The sequence below is a fragment of the Melanerpes formicivorus genome, unplaced genomic scaffold (assembly GCF_026170545.1).
Source record: "Melanerpes formicivorus ecotype bairdi unplaced genomic scaffold, bMelFor1.0.p_v2 SCAF_158, whole genome shotgun sequence".
NCBI classification, from domain to species: Eukaryota; Metazoa; Chordata; class Aves; order Piciformes; family Picidae; genus Melanerpes; species Melanerpes formicivorus.
In genome coordinates, this window is record NW_027142510.1 from 363,190 (window position 1) to 381,519 (window position 18,330).

The 18,330-nt window shown below is 60.1% G+C and overlaps 1 protein-coding gene across 1 annotated transcript in view; it reads left to right on the plus strand.

Annotated features, from left to right (window-relative positions):
- The window catches only part of GON4L (gon-4 like), a 29,183-nt gene that overhangs the window by 2,500 nt on the left and 8,353 nt on the right, over positions 1–18,330 (plus strand). The window contains exons 5-22 of the mRNA XM_068168860.1: positions 683–733; positions 1,117–1,212; positions 1,448–1,552; positions 2,377–2,547; positions 3,513–3,705; positions 3,914–4,015; positions 4,666–4,706; positions 5,280–5,383; positions 6,647–6,845; positions 7,463–7,549; positions 8,213–8,384; positions 10,972–11,116; positions 11,777–11,927; positions 12,520–12,636; positions 13,455–15,197; positions 15,789–16,032; positions 16,603–16,784; positions 17,716–17,913. Coding sequence (XP_068024961.1) covers positions 683–733; positions 1,117–1,212; positions 1,448–1,552; positions 2,377–2,547; positions 3,513–3,705; positions 3,914–4,015; positions 4,666–4,706; positions 5,280–5,383; positions 6,647–6,845; positions 7,463–7,549; positions 8,213–8,384; positions 10,972–11,116; positions 11,777–11,927; positions 12,520–12,636; positions 13,455–15,197; positions 15,789–16,032; positions 16,603–16,784; positions 17,716–17,913 — 4,101 coding nt within the window. The remainder of the gene's footprint in view (positions 1–682; positions 734–1,116; positions 1,213–1,447; positions 1,553–2,376; positions 2,548–3,512; positions 3,706–3,913; positions 4,016–4,665; positions 4,707–5,279; positions 5,384–6,646; positions 6,846–7,462; positions 7,550–8,212; positions 8,385–10,971; positions 11,117–11,776; positions 11,928–12,519; positions 12,637–13,454; positions 15,198–15,788; positions 16,033–16,602; positions 16,785–17,715; positions 17,914–18,330) is intronic.

Below are 18,330 nucleotides of genomic sequence, written 5' to 3' on the forward strand. Positions count from 1 at the left end.
TCCCTGCACTCAGCAGGGACATCCTCCCCTAGATCAGGCTGCCCAGGGCCCTTCCAGCCTCACCTTGAGCATCTCCAGGGGTGGAGCCCCAGCCACCTCCCTGGGCAGCCTCCTGCAGTGTCCCAGCAGCCTCACAGTGAAGAGCTTGTTCCTAACATCCAACCTGAACCTGCTCTGCCCTAGTGTGAAGCTATTGCCCCTGGTCCTCTCACTGCAGGCCTTTGGGAGCAGTCTCTTTCCAGCCTTCTTGTAGCCCCTCCAGGTACTGGAAGGCCTCTATGAGGTCTCCCTGGAGCCTCCTCTTCTCCAGGCTGAACACCCCCAGCTCCCTCAGCCTGTCCACACAGCAGAGGTGCTCCAACCCCCTGAGCATTTATGAGGCCCTCCTCTGGGCTCCATCAAGTCCACCTCCATCACTGCTTTTACTCTTGCACCTTCCCCCCACCCAAAGGATTTTGGTCCTTGTGTGCTTGAGTCATCTGGGTCAGAGTCAGGAAGTGCAGGGAGCTGGCAGTGTCTCCTGCACTGGCAGTCAGGTCTGTGGAGGTCCTGGGGGCGTTGGGGAAGCCCTTGGTTGGAGTCTGTTGTCACATGGCTGCTGTGGAGGGCAAGGCTGAGCGTTGCCTAGGCTGTGGGGCACTCTGCTCTGCATGAGGAGTTCAAGTCTCTCTGCTGTGTCCAGGTGATCCCAACGTGGAATATTTCTCCAATCAAGAAGGCAAATGAGGTGAAGGTAAGTGAGGTGCTGCACAATGGAGAGGCCATGCTGGAGGCACCCTGCTGAGCATGGCCTCTTCTGGGGGGTGGAGCAGAGCTGTGTCTGATGGCTTGGGAGTGTTGGTGACCAGCAGCAGCACTGCAGGGTGTGCAAGGCAGGACAGGGCAGCTGACAGCAGCAGGAGCACAGGGGGCCCAAAAGAGCTGCCTGCAGCTCTTGCTGCTTGTCCTGGCACTCCCAGCCCTTGCCAAAAGTCCCTCTCCAGCCTTCTTGTAGCCTCCTTCACCTACTGAAGGCTGCCCTAAGGTCTCCCTGGAGCCTTCCCTCCTCCTGGCTGAACACCCCCAAGGTCAGGTGCAATCAATCTCCCAACACCTTTCACCTTCCTCCTCTTGCAGCCTCCTCAGTTTGTGGACATTCCTCTGGAGGAAGATGATTCATCTGATGAAGAATACCAGCCTGATGATGAGGATGAGGATGAGACTGCAGAAGAGGTAGATGCAGCCTGTCCCAAAGACCTGCTCTGTGCAGCACAGAGTTCCCTGCCTGCTGGAGGCAGTAAAATGCTGGCTCAGGTTTAACCCAGGGAGACTTCTAAGCCATCACAGAGCTTCTAGGAATCCTTCTTGGAGGCTGTGTTCTTTTGGATCAGAAAGGGAAACTTCAGGCTGTTGGTTGAAGGAGTTCTTGGCTGTGGCTTGATGGTTTTGGTTGCTTTCTGCTCTGCAGAGCCTGCTGGAGAGCGATGTAGAGAGCACAGCTTCCTCCCCCCGGGGAGCAAAGCGGTCCAGGACAAGGAGGTCGTCTGATGAAGAAGGAGGGACCCTCTGTGAGGTAAGCTGGAGAGGCTTTACCTTCTCCAAACAGCTTTCACTCATGATTTCCCTACATTATGCATGCAAAAGCAAACCTCCAGCTCCCTGCCTGGGTTTGTGCTGATGCTGCAGGCACTCTGTGGCTTTAGGCTCCCCCTGTGACTGGCTGCTGCGGGAGCAGTGAGGAGCAAGGTCTGCAGAGCCAAAAGCCACTGGGGTTGAAAACAAGCAGCAGTGCTGGGAAACCTCACTGCCTGTGGAGACAGTTGGCTGCTCTTCAAACAAGGGCTGTGGCAGAGTCTTTCTGAGAGGGGTGGAGGAGAGTTGCTTTCTGAGCTTGGCTTAGGAAGGGGAAAGGAGTTTGAGAGAAGTTATCTCAGTGTCACCAAGGTTGGAAGAGGCCCAGGTGTTTGTGGCTGCAGGAGGCTGGGCAGTGTGCTAAGAGCCAGGCAGCAGCAGGCAGGAATGGGAAAGCAGCTGTGAGAACTGACCTCTGCCTCTGGACTCCAAGAAGGAGCAATCCATGTGTGAAGATTCCCACGTGGTGCTTGCCATGGGCTTGTGTTGGGGAGGGGTTGGGAGTGTGCCACAGCTCCAGAGCTGGTAAACCTGAACACCAGTGAGTGTGGAGGCTGACACTGAGACCTTCCACAGGGCTCCTTTCCTGCAAGTCTTGTGTAATAAATGTACTTTCTGAAAGGTGGAAGTGAGGGAGAGATGAAAATCCATCTGCTTCTGTGGAGTGTTTCTCTCCTCTCCCTCGTGCTAGCTCCTGGTCAGGCAGGAGAAGAGCCTTACTCTGTGCTTGGGAAGTGGTGTTCTACATAAACCCTTCTTAATTAGGTGGAGAAGGCTCCTACCCCTGTTGTTAGGCATATCAGTGCTGAAGTAGTTCCCATGGGACCACCACCACCACCTAAACCAAAGCAAAGCAAAGACAGCACCTTCATGGAGAAGCTGCATGCAGTGGATGAAGAGCTGGCTTCAAGCCCAGTGTGCATGGAGTCCTACCAGGTATGGCTTGACAGGGAGGGGGCAGGCTTAGTTTGAGTAGAGCTTGCTAGGAAGCAGGTAGCTTTGGGGTGTTCTCTCACTGCATTCTGCTCTGCTTGGCTGCCTTTACACAAGAAGTTGGATCTCAGGATCACTGAATGTTAGGAAGGGACCTCAGGAGATCCTCAGATCCAAGCCCCTGCCAGAGCAGGAGCACAGAGCCCAGCACAGGGCACACAGAACACAGCCAGAGGGGGCTGGGAAGGCTCCAGGGAAGGAGACTCCACAACCTCTCTGGGCAGCCTGCTCCAGGGCTCTGGGAGCCTCACAGGGCAGAAGTTCTTCCTCCTGCTGAGGTGGAACCTCCTGGGCTGCAGTCTCCATCCACTGCCCCTTGGCCTGTCCCAGGGCACAGTGAGCAGAGCCTGGCCCTGTCCCTGTCCCTCCCTTCCTGACCCCAGCCCTCAGATACCTACAGACATTTCTCAGCTCCCCTCTCAGCCTTCTCCTCTGCAGACTAACCACCCCCAGGGCTCTCAGCCTCTCCTCCCCAGGCAGTGCTGCAGTCCCTTCCTCATCCTCACAGCCCTCCCTTGAACCCCCTCAGCAGATCCCTGTCCCTCCTGACCTGGGGAGCCCAGAGCTGGATGCAGTATTCCAGGTGAGGGTGAGGAAGGTTCAGGGTAGGAAGGATAGTGGAACACTGGGCCAGGTTGTCCAGAGAGGTTGTAGTTGAGGCTTCATCCCTGGAGATACTGAAGGTGAGGCTTGGCCAAGCCCTGAGCAGCCTGAGGCTGTCCCTGCTGATGGCAGAGATGACTTCTGCAGGTCCCTTCCCACCCACACCCTGCTGTGATTCCTTGTGGCAAGGATCTGATATTCTGTGGCCCTGGGACTTTCTTTGACTGGGCTGAAACCCCAGCTGCTGGGGGAGCTGAGAAAGGCAAGAGGGAGCCCTTTGTAAGTGCAGTTTGCTCCCCCCTCAGCCCCTGGAGGACAGCCTCATTGCCTTCCGCACCCGCTCCAAGAGGCCGCTGAAGGACGTCCCCCTCGGGCAGCTGGAGGCCGAGCTCCGAGCCCCAGACATCACCCCTGACATGTATGACCCCAACACTGCAGATGATGAAGAATGGAAGAGGTGGCTGGGAGGACTCATGAATGATGATGTGGAGAATGAAGGTATGGGGCAGGCCACAGAGCTGTCAGGGCTGGAAGGGACCCCAAGGCTCAGCCAGGCTCAGCCAGTCCCAGCCCCCTGCCGCGGGCAGGGACAGCGCACACCAGAGCAGGCTGCTCACAGCCACCTCCAGCCTGGCCTTCAAAACCAGGTCAGGCAGCAGCTGATTGCTCTTGTGGCAGGGTAATGACACCTCTGCTTCTTCACTAGATGAAGCAGATGATGATGATGACCCTGAGTACAACTTCCTGGAGGACCTGGATGAGCCAGACACGGAGGACTTCAGGAACGATCGTGCCGTGAGGATTACCAGTAGGTGCTTGGCAGCCCCAGCTGCCTGCTGTGCAGCAGCAGCCTTTCATGCTGGGTTGTTGCAGTGGTGCTGGTAGAATAAAACCTGCATGCTGAGCTGGTGGTCCTCTGAATGCATGGCAGGATCTGTCTGTCAGATGCAGCTCTCCTCCATGGCAGTGTTGGAAGCTGAAGGAGAGGACAGATTTGCCCTGTTGCTCCAAAAGGAGCTCCAGCTCACAGCTGGATTTGGATAGCAATGGAAAGCCTAACTGGGAAGGCTGTGTACAAACTGCAGTGCTGCAGTGGTGAGCATAGCAAAGCCTGTAAGCCACACAGAAATCCATAGGCTGGGCTTAGCACAGAGGCTGAGCAAGCCCAAGCTGCACTCCAGGCTTTCAGCCCAGGCCTTGCTGCAGTTCAGCAGAGCTGGAAATGTATTTTCTGAAGATGAATTTTGCTCAGGTCTGGTTTTGGATTGAAGTGTTTTGGGGCCCAGCTTTATGAGGGATATAACAGCAGGAGGTTTTCCTTCTTGGTCCTCTCTCCCTGCAAGAGGAGAGTCTCCCTTGGCAAGAGGGATTTGATCTTATTGGTAGGATTGCAAAGGGAAAGGGAATCCTCCTGTGGCTGCTGCTGCTTCTGTTTATTCCTCTTCATTTGCCTTGCAGAGAAGGAAGTGAATGAGCTGATGGAGGAGCTGTTTGAGACAGTAAGTGGTTAAGTTGTTGTGGCTCTGAATCACAGAATGGCAGAGGCTGGAAGGGACCTCCAGGGATCACTGAGTCCAACCCCCTGCCAAAGGCAGGACCCCCCAGGGCAGTCTGCACCAGCTGGGTCCTGAAAGTCTCCAGAGGGCTCCACACCCCCCTGGGCAGCCTGCTCCAGGCCTCCCTCACTGTAAAGGAGTTTCTCCTCATGCTGAGGTGAAACCTTCTGTGTTCAAGTTTGGATCCATTGGTCCTTCTCTTACTGCTGTGCACCACCAAACAGAGCTTGGCCCCCTCCACTTGCCCCCACCCCTCAGATGGTGATGGACATTGATCAGCTCTGCAGACTGAACAGCCCCAGGGCTCTCAGTCTCTCTTCACAGGGGAGATGCTCAAGTCCTGTAATCATTCCAACCCCCCTCCAGTTCCAGCCCTCCACTGGATCAGGTTGCCCAGAGCCACACCCAGCCTGGCCTTGCAAACATCCCCACAGGGATCTGTGCTGAGAGCATTGGCAGGAGCTGCAGTGGTGCTGAGTCTGTGCCTTGAGCTCTCTGACTCCTGTGTGCTGTCAGTTTCAGGATGAGATGGGCTTCTCAAACATGGAAGATGAAGGTCCAGAGGATGAAGATGCTGTCCCAGAGTCCAGACCCAACTTCAATACCCCCCAGGCACTCAGGTAGGATCACTGGGGAGAATGAGGCAACCTCCAACTCTCCTGGTGGAGAGCCTGTGGTTCCCTGCAGCTGAGCTGTGCCACCCAGCAGGGACAAGGCCCTGGTCAGCACAGGACACTGTTCTGAAGGCTCTGAGCCAGCTTTAGTTCGGGGATTGGACAGCTGACCCTCTGCTTTCTGGCTGCCACCTTTGGCTTCACTCATTGCAGTGGATCTGAGGCAAGAAGTGTTTGGGGAGCTGGTTTGACCAACTCAGCTTGGGAGCAAATAGCTTGGATGGAATGACATTTCCTGAGGGGAAAAGAACTGCACAGGGTAGCTGGAGCCTGTGTCTGGAGCAGCTGAGGTCTGGGAGCTGGCTTTGGGTGTGGATTAGAGTTGAAGCAGTGACTTGAAGAGGGAAGAGGCTGAAGTGTTTCTTTCTAGCCAGCAGCACTGCTCTCTGAGCCCCTTCCAGCAGCTGTCCCAGGTGAGCTGTGGCATGAGTGCTGTCTCCTTGTTATGGGGCAGATCAGCTCAAGCTCAAGCTGTGTCTGTTTGGGAAAGGAGCTAAAACAAAAGCTGGAGTTTCTTGACCCTCCCTCTGGGGTGAGCAGTACCAGAGGGGAGTGCAGCCACTCTTAAACCAGCTACAGCCTGAAAGCTTTGTGCTCTCTCTCGCTGCCTGTGTGGATCTGTGATTGCTGATGGATTCTGTGGCCCTGCTCTGGCAGGGGGTTGGACTCCAGGACCTCCAGAGGTCCCTTCCAGCCCCTAACATCCTGTGAGCTGTGAACTGAAGCTGGTGTTGAAGACCTCCTTTCTCCTACACCAGATGCTCAGGGCCTTGATCAGCCTGGGCTGGTGGGAGATGCCCTGCTCATGGCAGGGGAGTTGGAACTGCATGGCCTGGAAGGCCTTTCCCAACCCATTCTGTGATCTGCTGTCAGCTCCTGACTGCTGCTGCTGGGATCTGAGCACTTGAGTGGAGCACACATGGGATGTGATGGGGAGTGGTGGTCAAGGCTTAGCTCTCCTTGGCAGAAGGAGCTGAAACTGCATCCCAGAACTGCAGCAGAGCTGTGGTAGGTGAAAGGGTTTGTGTGGAAGCCAACTGCATGCAGCCTGATGGCTTCTGCTCAAGTTCACTCTGCAAGTGCTGAGGAGTACAGGGATGAGGGTGCTGCAGCTGTGCATCAGAGGGCCAGAGCCCAGTCCTCTAACTGAGCAGGAGTGGTCAGCAAGTCCCTGGCTGGCTGTGTGCTGACCTGCCTGGTCCCAAACAGGTTTGAAGAGCCCTTGGCCAACCTGCTGAACGAGCAGCACCGCACTGTGAAGGAGCAGCTGGAGCAGCTGAAAATTAAGAAGTCCTCAATCAAACCACCACAGGAGCCAGAAAAATCCAAACCCCAGAGTGAGAAACCTCTCCAGAGCCTGGTTCTGGACAGCATGCAAAGAAAGAGGCTGCAGCAGCAAATGCAGCAGGTAACAAAAGGCCATCAGGCCTAATGCATAGCTGCTGTGTGCTACAGGAAGCACTCTGGAGGCCTTCCAGCAGGAGGTGCATGTTGAAGTCAGGATGTGCCTCTTCTGGGTGCTCAGGGGCCTCTCCACTCCTGCTTTCCAGTTTCTTGGATGAGCAGAGGGCTGCAGCTCCTCTGCTATGGAGGCAGACAGAGAGTTGGGGCTGTTCAGTCTGGAGAGGAGAAGGCTCCCAGCAGACCTTCTGGTGGCCTTCCAGTAGCTGAAGGGGGCTCCAAGAAAGCTGGGGAGGGACTTTTGAGGCTGTCAGGGAGTGACAGGACTGGGGGGGATGGATCCAAGGGGGAATGGATCCAAGCTAGAGGAGGGGAGATTCAGACTGGATGTCAGGAAGAAGCTCTTCCCCATGAGGGTGGTGAGAGCCTGGCACAGGCTGCCCAGGGAGGTGGTGGAAGCCTCAGCCCTGGAGGGTTTTAAGGCCAGGCTGGAGGTGGCTGTGAGCAACCTGATCCAATGTGAGGAGGGGGCAGGAACTGGCTGAGCCTTGGGGTCCCTTCCAGCCCTGACAGCTCTCTGGTTCCTGAGGCTCTGCTAACATTTGTCTGTTTGTGTTCTTCAAGCATGTTCAGCTTCTGACTCAAGTCCACCTTCTTGCAAGTTCCAACCCTGCCCTAAGTTCAGAGGCCAGCACTACCAGGATGTTCTTGGTAAGGACATGGCTGCAGCCAGAGCTGCCTGGGCAGTGACCATTGCTGGTCACTGGAGATGAGCAGCCCAGCAGGCACATCACAGCCTGGGCTGCATCCAAAGCAGGGCTGCCAGCAGGTCCAGAGTGAACTCTGCCACTTTGCTCTGCGCTGGGCAGACCTCACCTGGAGTGCTGCAGCCAGGTCTGGAGCCCTCAACACAGGAAGGAGATGGAGCTGAGGGAGCAGTCCAGAGGAGGGCCACAGAAATGGTCAGGGGGTTGGAGCAGCTCTGCTGTGAGCACAGCCTGAGGGAGCTGGGGGTGGTCAGCAGGGAGAAGAGAAGGCTCCAGGGAGACCTCATAGAGGCCTTCCAGTACCTGAAGGGGGCTATGAGAAGACTGTTCCCAAAGGCCTGCAGTGAGAGGCCCTGGGGCAGTGGCTTCAAACCAGAGCAGGCTCAGATTGGATGTGAGGCAGAAGCTCTTCCCCAGCAGGGCGGTGAGAGCCTGGCACAGGCTGCCCAGGCAGGTGTGGAAGCCTCATGCCTGGAAGGTTTTGAGGCCAGGCTGGAGGTGGCTGTGGGCAGCCTGCTGTGGGGTGAGGTGTCCCTGGGCAGGGGGTGGGAGCTGGCTGAGCCCTGGGGTCCCTGCCGGCTCTGCCAGCGCTGCGTTGCCTTGGCAGAGCGAGCTGGGGAGCTTCGCGCGCAGCTCCACGCTGCTCCGCCAGACCTTCAGCCCCAGGTTCCAGACCATGTTCCAGCCCTGCAACCTGAAGGAGGCTTTGCAGCTCGTGGAGGACTTCCATGGCCAGGTGCAGGTGGAGTGGAGCCCACGCAAGGCTGCGAAGAAGAGCGGTGAGCACCCCGCGGGCTGCGGGCTGCAGGCTGGCTGTGCCGGGGGGCGCTGCAGCGGGGAGCTGCCCTGTGCTGCTCTGCTGCTGGGAGCTGCCCTGTGCTGCTCTGCTCTGGTCCTGGCTGCAGGGAGCTGCCCTGTGCTGCTCTGCACTGCTCTGCTGCAGGGAGCTGCCCTGTGCTGCTCTGGTCCTGGCTGCAGGGAGCTGCCCTGTGCTGCTCTGCACTGCTCTGCTGCAGGGAGCTGCCCTGTGCTGCTCTGGTCCTGGCTGCAGGGAGCTGCCCTGTGCTGCTCTGCACTGCTCTGCTGCAGGGAGCTGCCCTGTGCTGCTCTGCTGCTGGGAGCTGCCCTGTGCTGCTCTGCTGCTGGGAGCTGCCCTGTGCTGCTCTGCTCTGGTCCTGGCTGCTGGGAGCTGCCCTGTGCTGCTCTGCACTGCTCTGCTGCAGGGAGCTGCCCTGTGCTGCTCTGCTGCTGGGAGCTGCCCTGTGCTGCTCTGCTGCTGGGAGCTGCCCTGTGCTGCTCTGCTGCTGGGAGCTGCCCTGTGCTGCTCTGCTGCAGGGAGCTGCCCTGTGCTGCTCTGCTGCTGGGAGCTGCCCTGTGCTGCTCTGCTGCTGGGAGCTGCCCTGTGCTGCTCTGCTCTGGTCCTGGCTGCAGGGAGCTGCCCTGTGCTGCTCTGGTCCTGGCTGCAGGGAGCTGCCCTGTGCTGCTCTGGTCCTGGCTGCTGGGAGCTGCCCTGTGCTGCTCTGCTCTGGGCTGCTGCTGGGGGCTGCCCTGTGCTGCTCTGCTGCTGGGAGCTGCCCTGTGCTGCTCTGCTCTGGGCTGCAGGGAGCTGCCCTGTGCTGCTCTGCTGCTGGGAGCTGCCCTGTGCTGCTCTGCTGCTGGGGGCTGCCCTGTGCTGCTCTGCTGCTGGGGGCTGCCCTGTGCTGCTCTGCTGCTGGGGGCTGCCCTGTGCTGCTCTGCTGCTGGGGGCTGCCCTGTGCTGCTCTGCTGCTGGGAGCTGCCCTGTGCTGCTCTGCTGCTGGGAGCTGCCCTGTGCTGCTCTGCACTGCTCTGCTGCAGGGAGCTGCCCTGTGCTGCTCTGCACTGCTCTGCTGCAGGGAGCTGCCCTGTGCTGCTCTGCTTTGGGCTGCTGCAGGGGGCTGCCCTGTGCTGCTCTGCTGCTGGGAGCTGCCCTGTGCTGCTCTGCTCTGGGCTGCTGGGAGCTGCCCTGTGCTGCTCTGCTCTGGTCCTGGCTGCAGGGAGCTGCCCTGTGCTGCTCTGCTGCTGGGAGCTGCCCTGTGCTGCTCTGCTCTGGGCTGCTGCTGGGGGCTGCCCTGTGCTGCTCTGGTCCTGGCTGCAGGGAGCTGCCCTGTGCTGCTCTGGTCCTGGCTGCAGGGAGCAGGGAGCTGCCCTGCACAGCTCTGGGCCTGGCTGCAGGGAGCAGGGAGCTGCCCTGCACAGCTCTGGGCCTGGCTGCAGGGAGCAGGGAGCTGCCCTGCCCAGCTCTGGTCCTGGCTGCAGGCTGCTGGGAGCTGCCCTGCCCAGCTCTGGTCCTGGCTTCAGGGAGCTGCCCTGCACTGCTCTGGTCCTGGCTGCAGGGAGCAGGGAGCTGCCCTGCACTGCTCTGGTTCTGGCTGCAGGGAGCTGCCCTGCACTGCTCTGGTTCTGGCTGCAGGGAGCTGCCCTGCACTGCTCTGGTTCTGGCTGCAGGGAGCTGCCCTGCCCAGCTTTGGTCCTGGCTTCAGGGAGCTGCCCTGCACAGCTCTGGTCCTGGCTGCAGGGAGCTGCCCTGCACTGCTCTGCTGCAGGAGAGCTGGGGAGGGACTTCTGAGAAGAGCCTGGAGTGCCAGAATGAGGGACAGTGGTTCTGAGCTGGGGGAGGGGAGGTTGAGAGTGGAGGTGAGGAAGAGATTCTTTAGAGTGAGGCTGGGGAGCGCCTGGCACAGGCTGCCCAGGGAGGCTGTGGCTGCCTCCTGCCTGGAGGTGCTGAAGGCCAGGCTGGATGAGGCCCTGAGCAGCCTGGGCTGGTGGGAGGGGTCCCTGCCTGTGGCAGGGGGTTGCAGCTGGATGATCTTGAAGGTCCCTTCCACCCCCAGCCAGTCTGGGACAGTTCCATGAGTGAGCTCTTCCCTGTTTGATTTCATAACCCTGCCCTCTGTCCCTCTGCTGCTGCTGCTTTGGGCTGCAGAGCTCCATCAGGCAGCTGTGACACTGGAACTCATGCCCCAGAGGTGTTAGGTAGCACTCACCAAGGAAATCCTTCTCTTCACTGCAGTGTTTCCATGAGGGAGGAAAACCATTTCCCAGCAGTTGGTTTCACATCTTTGGTTTAGGCTTTGTCTGCTGCCTCTGGAGAGTGAGCTTGAAAGCAGCTGAGCCTTTTGCAGGTGGCTTTCATGGTAGAGCAAAAGAAAAGATGAGGAGGGGAGGGAAAGGAGTTTTGCTGACATGAGCTGGAGGGCACAAAAGAGAGGAGCTAGGCTGGGTCTGGAAAGCAGGGAGAGAGCCTCTCCCATTTTGCAGGGGAAGGAGAAGCTCTCAGGCATCCAGCTGTGCACATCAGGCTTTGCCTGCATCTCCTCTGGCCTTACCTGTGAATCCTTCCTGCAGCCAACGAGTTCCCATGCTTGCCAAAGCAAGTGGCCTGGATCCTGGCAACCAGGAGAGTCTTCATGTACCCAGAGCTGCTGCCAGTGTGCTCCTTGAAAGCAAACCCTCCCCGGGACAAGATCATCTTCACCAAGGCAGAGGACAAGTAGGTGCTGGGGGGGAGGGGAAAGGGCTGCAGGGGGCTGGAAGCTGGCCAGAGGTGGGGTGAAAGGGGCTGCAAGTGAGGCTGCTTTGGTCAGGAGGAGCTCTGGGCTGCAGCCTTTGGGGGGTATCTGTGCCCTGTGCAGCAGCACAGCCAAGCAGCAGCCTGCTGAGCTCTCTGCCAGCCTTTGTCTCTCCCTGGCCCAGAGGGCAAATGGCCTCCTGGGCTGCATCAGTGGAACTGTGGCCAGCAGCTCCAGGGAGGTTCTCCTCCCCCTCTGCTCTGCCCTGCTGAGGCCACCCCTGGAACACTGTGCCCAGGTGTGGGCTCCCCAGCTGAGGAGAGGCAGAGGCCTGCTGGGGAGGATGCAGTGAAGAGCTGTGAGGAGGAGGAAGGGACTTGAACAGCTGGCACAGGTTGCCTGGTGGCAGCCTCCTGGCTGGAGGAGTTTGCAGGCAGGCTGGAGGTGGCTGTGAGCAGCCTGCTGTGGGGTGAGGAGTCCCTGGGCAGGGCAGGGGCTGGGGCTGGCTGAGCCTTGGGGTCCCCTCCAGCCCTTCCCTTCTCCTCCCACCCTGGGCTGGGGGCTTGCACCTGATGATGATCTCTGGAGGTCCCTTCCAGCCCAAACCATTCTGTGCTCTCATTGTTGTGTTCCCTTCTCAGTTTGCTGGCTTTAGGTTTGAAACACTTTGAGGGGACAGAGTTCCCCAAGCCTCTGATCAGCAAATACCTGCTGCCCACCAAGACTGCCCACCAGCTGACCGTGCGCATCAAGAACCTCAACATGAACAGAGCCCCTGACAACATCATCAGGGTGAGAGGGGCAGGGCTTGGCCTCCCAGCTGCCTCTCTGCCCCTGGCCTGGCTTTCACCAGGGGAGATGCCAGCCTTGGGCCAAGGATCCTTCCTGGGTAGCTGCTGGCATTTCCTTGAGGGAAAATGAGCTTAGAGGAAAGTGGTCAGGAGCCAGGAGGGCCTCAGCCTGGCCTGGGCCTCTGCCTGGCCTGGGCCTCTGCCTGGCCTGGGCCTGTGGGTGTTGGGCTGGAGGTGGCCTGAAGGGGCTGCAGGAGAGCTGGGGAGGGACTTTTGACAAGGGCTTGCAGTGACAGAGTGAGGGGGGATGGACTGAAGCTGGAGGAGGGAAGATGGAGATGAGGAAGAAAATCTTGGCAGTGAGGCTGGGGAGAGCCTGGCACAGGCTGCCCAGGGAGGCTGTGGCTGCCTCCTCCCTGGAGGGGCTCAAGGCCAGGCTGGGTGAGGCCCTGAGCAGCCTGGGCTGGGGGCAGGGGTCTGGCACTGGATGATCTCTGCAGTCCCTTCCAGCCCAACCCATTCTTTGATTCCATGATCCCAGCAGTTGCTGGGCAGGGGATCTGAGCACAGCTTTGCCTTCCCTTCTCTCTCAGTACTACAAAAAGACAAAGCAGTTGCCCATTCTGTCCCAGTGCTGTGAGGAGATCCAACCCCATGAGTGGAAGCCACCTGTGGAGAGAGAGGAGCACCGCCTGCCCTTCTGGCTGAAGGTAACTGCTGCTCCCCTGCAGCCAGCAGAGCTCCCTCCCCTGCAGCCAGCAGATCTCCCTCCCCTGCAGCCAGCTCCTGCTGCTGCTTGCTTGATCTCCTGTGGGAGGTCTCTGTTTGCTTGGTACTTCTGGGGCTTGGTTTTGGCTTTCCAGGTCCAGAGGGAGGTTGGCTGGGCAGCAGCTCTGCAGGCAGCAGTGTTGTCTTGAGGCTAGCTGGGAAGTGCAGCCAGACCCCCCCAGGGGTTCCTGCTTTGGCAGGGGGTTGGCCTCTGCTCCCTGCAGCTCCCTTCCAGCCTCTAATGCTCTGCTCCTGTGACCAGGAGCACTCAGCAGCTCTGCTCCTGGTGCTCCTCTCTGCCCAGCTGCATGGGTGAGGTTCTCCTGGTCCTCCCCTGCCTGCTTCTGCTGCTTGGGTTCCTTTCCAGAGACTCAGGCTGAGGAGGATTCCTTTCCTAAGGCTTTGTTAATCTATTGATCACCAGGGGCTGAGCCTCTCCTGTGCTGTTGGCATCTTTCCTGCTGGGTCTCAGCCATTAGCCTTCACCCACAGCCCTGTGGTGTCCTCCCTTAACCTTCCCCTGCCAAGGGGAAGGGAGTCTGAGGGGTTGGGGGTTTGAAGGCTGTCTCCACCTGCACTGTGGTTTGGTTTGGGGGTTGTTTGAGGGGGGTTGTGCTGCTGTTCTGGGGGGGTGGGCAGCTGTCTCCACGTGCTGTGCTCTCCTTGCAGCAGCAGCAGGCTGGTGTCAGCTGCCTGCTGTTGGAAGGTGCTGGTGCAGGAGCAGCCCGGGGCTGGGCTGATGAGCTGCTCTTCCCTCTAGGCAAGCTTGCCCTCCATCCAAGGGGAGCTGAAGCAGCTAGCAGAAGATGCCAGGGAGCTGCCAAGTTCAGCTGCTGCAGAATCTGCCCCTCTGGGGGCAGGGAAGGACACTTCAGAGGCAGACTATGACAAGAAGTATCCCCTGCTGGTGCCCAAGGGCCTGGTGCTGACCCTGAAGCCCCTGGCCAACAGGTTCTCCAGGAAGGCCTGGAGGAGGCAGAGATCCTCAGCTCTGAAGCCTCTCCTCATTCGCCCAAGCCCGTGTCTGCAGCCCAGTCCCAGCCCCCTCAGCGTGCAGAAGGCTGTGAAGCTGGCCCAGGCAGAGGCTGCTCCCAGCAAGGTGATGCTGCAGCTGCCTCGGCTCATCCAGCCGGCTCCAGCCGTGCCAGGCCTGCCGGCAGCGCAGCCCCTCAGCCTCCCGGCCGTGGTGGGAGGTGGGGACGGCCTGGAGCTCCAGAATGTGCTCTCCACTTCCCACTCAGACTCCAGACAAAGCTTCCCAGCTGCTGTGCCAGCAGCTCTGCTCTCCTCCAGCCCTGTCCCTCTGCAGCCCAAGCTGCTGGTGCCGGCGCTGGCCGGGGCCCGGGCGCGCAGAGCCTCCGGCCGCAAGGGGTACCAGAGGAGGAAGGGCACAAAGCCTGCCCCAGCCGTGAAGACTTCAGCCCTGATCCAGCCCTCCCCTGTCATCCTCACGGTGCCTGCCACCACGGTGAAGGTGCTTAACATAGGCAATGGCTGCAACGTGATCCAGCCCCTGGGGGCAGCAGTGGGGCGAGGCCCTCAGGCGATTCCGGTTACGACCCTGCTGGTCAACCCTTCCACCTTCCCCTGCCCCCTGAATCCGCCCCTGGTCACCTCTTCCCTTCCCTCCCTGATAGTCTCCCCTAACCCTGTAGGTCTCTCAGCATCCTCTGCTGGTGAAAACGAAGAGCAGCTGACTCTGGCTCCCTCCTGCCCTGCTGGCAGCAGCAGAAGCAGCTACCCCACGGTGGAGCCCAAGGCCGAAGCTCCAGAGCTGTTTGTGTCCTGCTCTGCTGTGTCCCCCAAGGAGGAGAGTGCTGCAAATCCTGCCCCTGCAAGCAGTGGCAGCCAGGAGAAGGGCAGTAAGGGTGACTGCTGCAGCTGGGCAGTGGTGGAAGGAGAAGAGACCACTCCAGAGCCTCTGGCAGTGAACCTCCTGCCTGGTCTGGAAGATGCAGAGGAGGCAGTGAAAGCTGAGCCTGAGGAGTCCAAAGATGCTGGCAAGGAGGCAAATCCAGGGCAGAAGAGAGAGCTTTCATGTGCTGAGGTGAAGGAGGAGTTCATGCTGGACCTTGGGCAGGAGCTGAGCATGGAAGCTGCATGCTCCTGTCCAGGTGAGGTGAAGGACATGAAGAAGGAGCAGCACCCTGGGGGTGAGCAGAAGGGAGGAGAACAGGAAGGAGCCTCGAGGTCATCTCCTGGTGCTGAGCAGCAGCTGGCTGCAGATGTGGCTGCTGGGCCACAGGCAAGCACTGAGTCTCCAAAGAACCTTCCTGGTGCAGCAGAGCCTGAGGCAGACTTTAGCAGCCCAGCAGGGAGACCTGAGGATTCATCCAGCACAGATGGCAAATCTGTGGGGACCCCAGCTGGCCCTGAGGCTGGAGGAGAGAAAGAAGGCCAGGAAGAAGAGGAAGAAGATGACTTTGATGATCTCACACAGGATGAGGATGAGGAGATGTCCTCAGCCTCTGAGGAATCCATTCTCTCAGTGCCAGAGCTGCAGGTAAAACCCTGGGGAAGCTCCCTGGTGACAAACCTGTGTCCTGGAGCCTGCTGGGCTCAGGGCACAGCACCCAGCTGGAAGCCAGTTGGGTTCTTGGCTGTCTCACAGCCTGGTGGTGAGCTGAGCACTGGGCACCACAGCCTCCTGAGCAGGGTTTGGGTCCAGGCTGAAGGCTTCTCCTGCAAACAGGGAGCCAGCAAGCCTCCAAGAGCCAAGGTGGTCCCAAGATTGGAGATGGGGAAGAGGGAGGGTGGGGAACAGGTTGCCCAGGGAGGTTGTAGGTGCTCAGGGCCAGGCTGGATGAGGCCTTGAGCAGCCTGGGCTGGTGGGAGGAGTCCCTGCCCATGGCAGGGGGCTGGAGCTGGAGGAGCTGGAAGCTCCCTTCCAAGCCAGCCCAGTCTGGGGTCCCAGCTCAGGGCTGTCACAAGGAGCAGCTGCTGAAAGGAAGCTCTGGGAGGGAGGCAGAAGGAGGCAGTGCTGGTGGCTGCCAAATCCTGCAGGGTGGGTCTGGGGGTCAGGTGCCAGGGTGAGGATGCACTGACTGGGGAGGAGGGAGGCAGCCAGGCCCTGATGGTGCTGTTGCTCTTGCAGGAGACCATGGAGAAGCTGACCTGGCTTGCCACAGAGAGAAGGTTGAGCCAGGAAGGGGATTCTGAAGAAGAGAATTCCCAGGAGGAGAACTCTGAGCCTGAGGAAGAGGAGGAGGAGGAAGGGGAAGGGATAGAGAGTTTGCAGAAGGATGATGAAACCTGTGGGGATGTCTCAGAGGAGCCCAAATCTGCCTCCACACTGGCAAAGGCCACCCCACAGGTGGAAGCCCACAGGGTGCCAGCAGGTGAGGGGAGTGGGCAGGGGGCAGCAGCTGATGGCTGCAGCAGAGCAGGGGGGAAGGAGTGTCTGAGCCACAGCACCACAGCATGGCCTGGGCTGGAAGGGAGCTCCAAGGCTCAGCCAGCCCAGCCCCCTCTGCACTCAGCATCCTCACCTGGATCAGGCTGCCCAGGGCCCTCCCCAGCCTCCCCTTCACTGTCTGGAAGGTCTCAAGGCCAGGCTGGATGTGGCTCTGGGCAGCCTGGGTGGGGGTGAGGAGTTCCTGCCCATGGCAGGGGCTTGGAGCTGACAGCTCTGTGAGCTGCACAGGCCACATCCACACAGCTCAGGGGTCACAGAACTGCCAGGGTGGGAAGGGGCCCCAAGGACCAGCCAGCCCCAACCCCCTGCCATGGGCAGCAGCTCAGGCTGCTCAGAGCCACCTCCAGCCTGGCCTTAAAACCCTCCAGGGCTGAGGCTTCCACCCCCTCCCTGGGTGAGCTGTGCCAGGCTCTCCCCACACTGCTGCAGCAGAGCAGGCTCCTGCCAGCCCCCAGCCCAGGGGTCCCTGTGGCAGCTTTGTGCTTCCTCACAGGAGAGAACCTGAAAGCCCCTGGGAAGAGCAGGAGGTCTCTCAGAACCAGGAACAAGAGGGGCAGAGCTCGTGCTAGCAAGGATACCTCCAAGCTGCTGCTGCTGTATGATGAAGACATCCTGGAGAGAGATCCCCTGAGGGAGCAGAAGGATCTGGCATTTGCCCAAGCCTACCTGAGCAGGGTGAGCCAGGCCAGGCTGCAGCCCAGGCACAGCACCATCACCTGGAGGCTAACACAGCTCCTGCCAGAGCCCTCACTGCCAGCTGGGGTCAGGGAATGGTTTGGGTTGGCAGGGACCTGCAGGGGGTCCAAGCCCCCTGCCAGAGCAGCATCACCCAGGGCAGGGCACACAGGAGCACATCCAGAGGGGGCTTGAGGGAGGCTCCACAACCCCTCTGGGCAGCCTGCTCCAGGCCTCCAGCAGCCTCCCAGTAAGAAGTTTCTCCTCATGCTGAGGTGGAGCCTCCTGGGTTGCAGTTGGTGTCCACTGCCCTTCACCCTGCCCCAGGCCAGCCCTGGAACAGAGCCTGGCCCCTGCTTGCTGCCCCCACCCCCAGGTACCTGCAGACACTGATCAGAGCCCCTCTGCAGGCTCAGCACCCCCAGGGCTCAGCCTTTCCTCCTCAGGCAGATGTCCCAATGCCTTCAGCATCCCTCTCAGAGGCTCTCTGCAGTGTACCTCTGTCCCTCTTGAACTGGGGAGCCCAGAGCTGGGCACAGTGCTGCAGCTGTGGTCTCAGTGGGGCAGAGGGGGAGGAGGAGGAGGAGAACCTCCCCTGGGATGGCCTTGCCCCCTGTGCTGCCCCAGCTGTCTGTGCCTGCCCCTGAGCTCTGCTTTTGCCCCCTCCTGTGTGAGTGGCTGGCAGCTGCCTGCAGCACTTCAGGAGCCACAGAGTGCCCTGGGCCGGGGGGGAGCCTCCAGGGGGTCCTGTGCCCCCCTGTGCCAGCAGGGACCTGGGGCCTGCTTCCCTCCTCCTGTGAGCAGCTGCAGCTCATCGTCGGGGCAGGGGGTGGGGGCAGGGGGTGGGGGCAGGGGGTGGGGGCAGGGGTGGGCTGTGGGGGGCAGGGGCAGGCTGCACTCAGAGCTCCCTGCTGGGGCTTGCTCCGGGCAGGTGCGGGAGGCCCTGCAGCACATCCCCGGCAAGTACGAAGACTTCCTCCGAGTCATCTACGAGTTCCAGGTCAGCAGGGACAGGAGGACAGCTGTGGACCTCTACTCTACCCTGCAGAGCCTGCTGCAGGACTGGCCCCAGCTGCTCACAGACTTTGCTGCCTTCCTTCTGCCAGAGCAGGCTCTGGAGTGTGGCCTGGTGAGTAGGAGAGGGGCAGCAGGGATGGTGCAGGCAGTGTGAGCCTGCAGGGGGGGAGGAAGGGATCCTCCCCCAGTGAGGAAGGCAGAGAGCTGGGAGTGGGGGAGCTGAGGAACCCTGGAACTGTTTGGGTTGGAACAGACCTCAGGTTAGCAGTGAGTCCAACCAGCAGCCCAGCCCCACCATGGCCACCAAACCCTGGCCCCAGGGGCCGTGGCCACAGGGTTCTGGAGCTCCTCCAGGGATGGGGACCAGGTCTGGGCAGCCTCTGCCAGTCCCTGACCACTCTTACAGGAGAGAAGTTGTTGCTCATGGCTAAGCTGAGCCTCTCCTGGGGCAGTTTCAGGCTATTTCCTCTCCTATCACCTGGGACTAGGGAGCAGAGCCCAACCCCCCCTGGCTGCAGCCTCCTCTCAG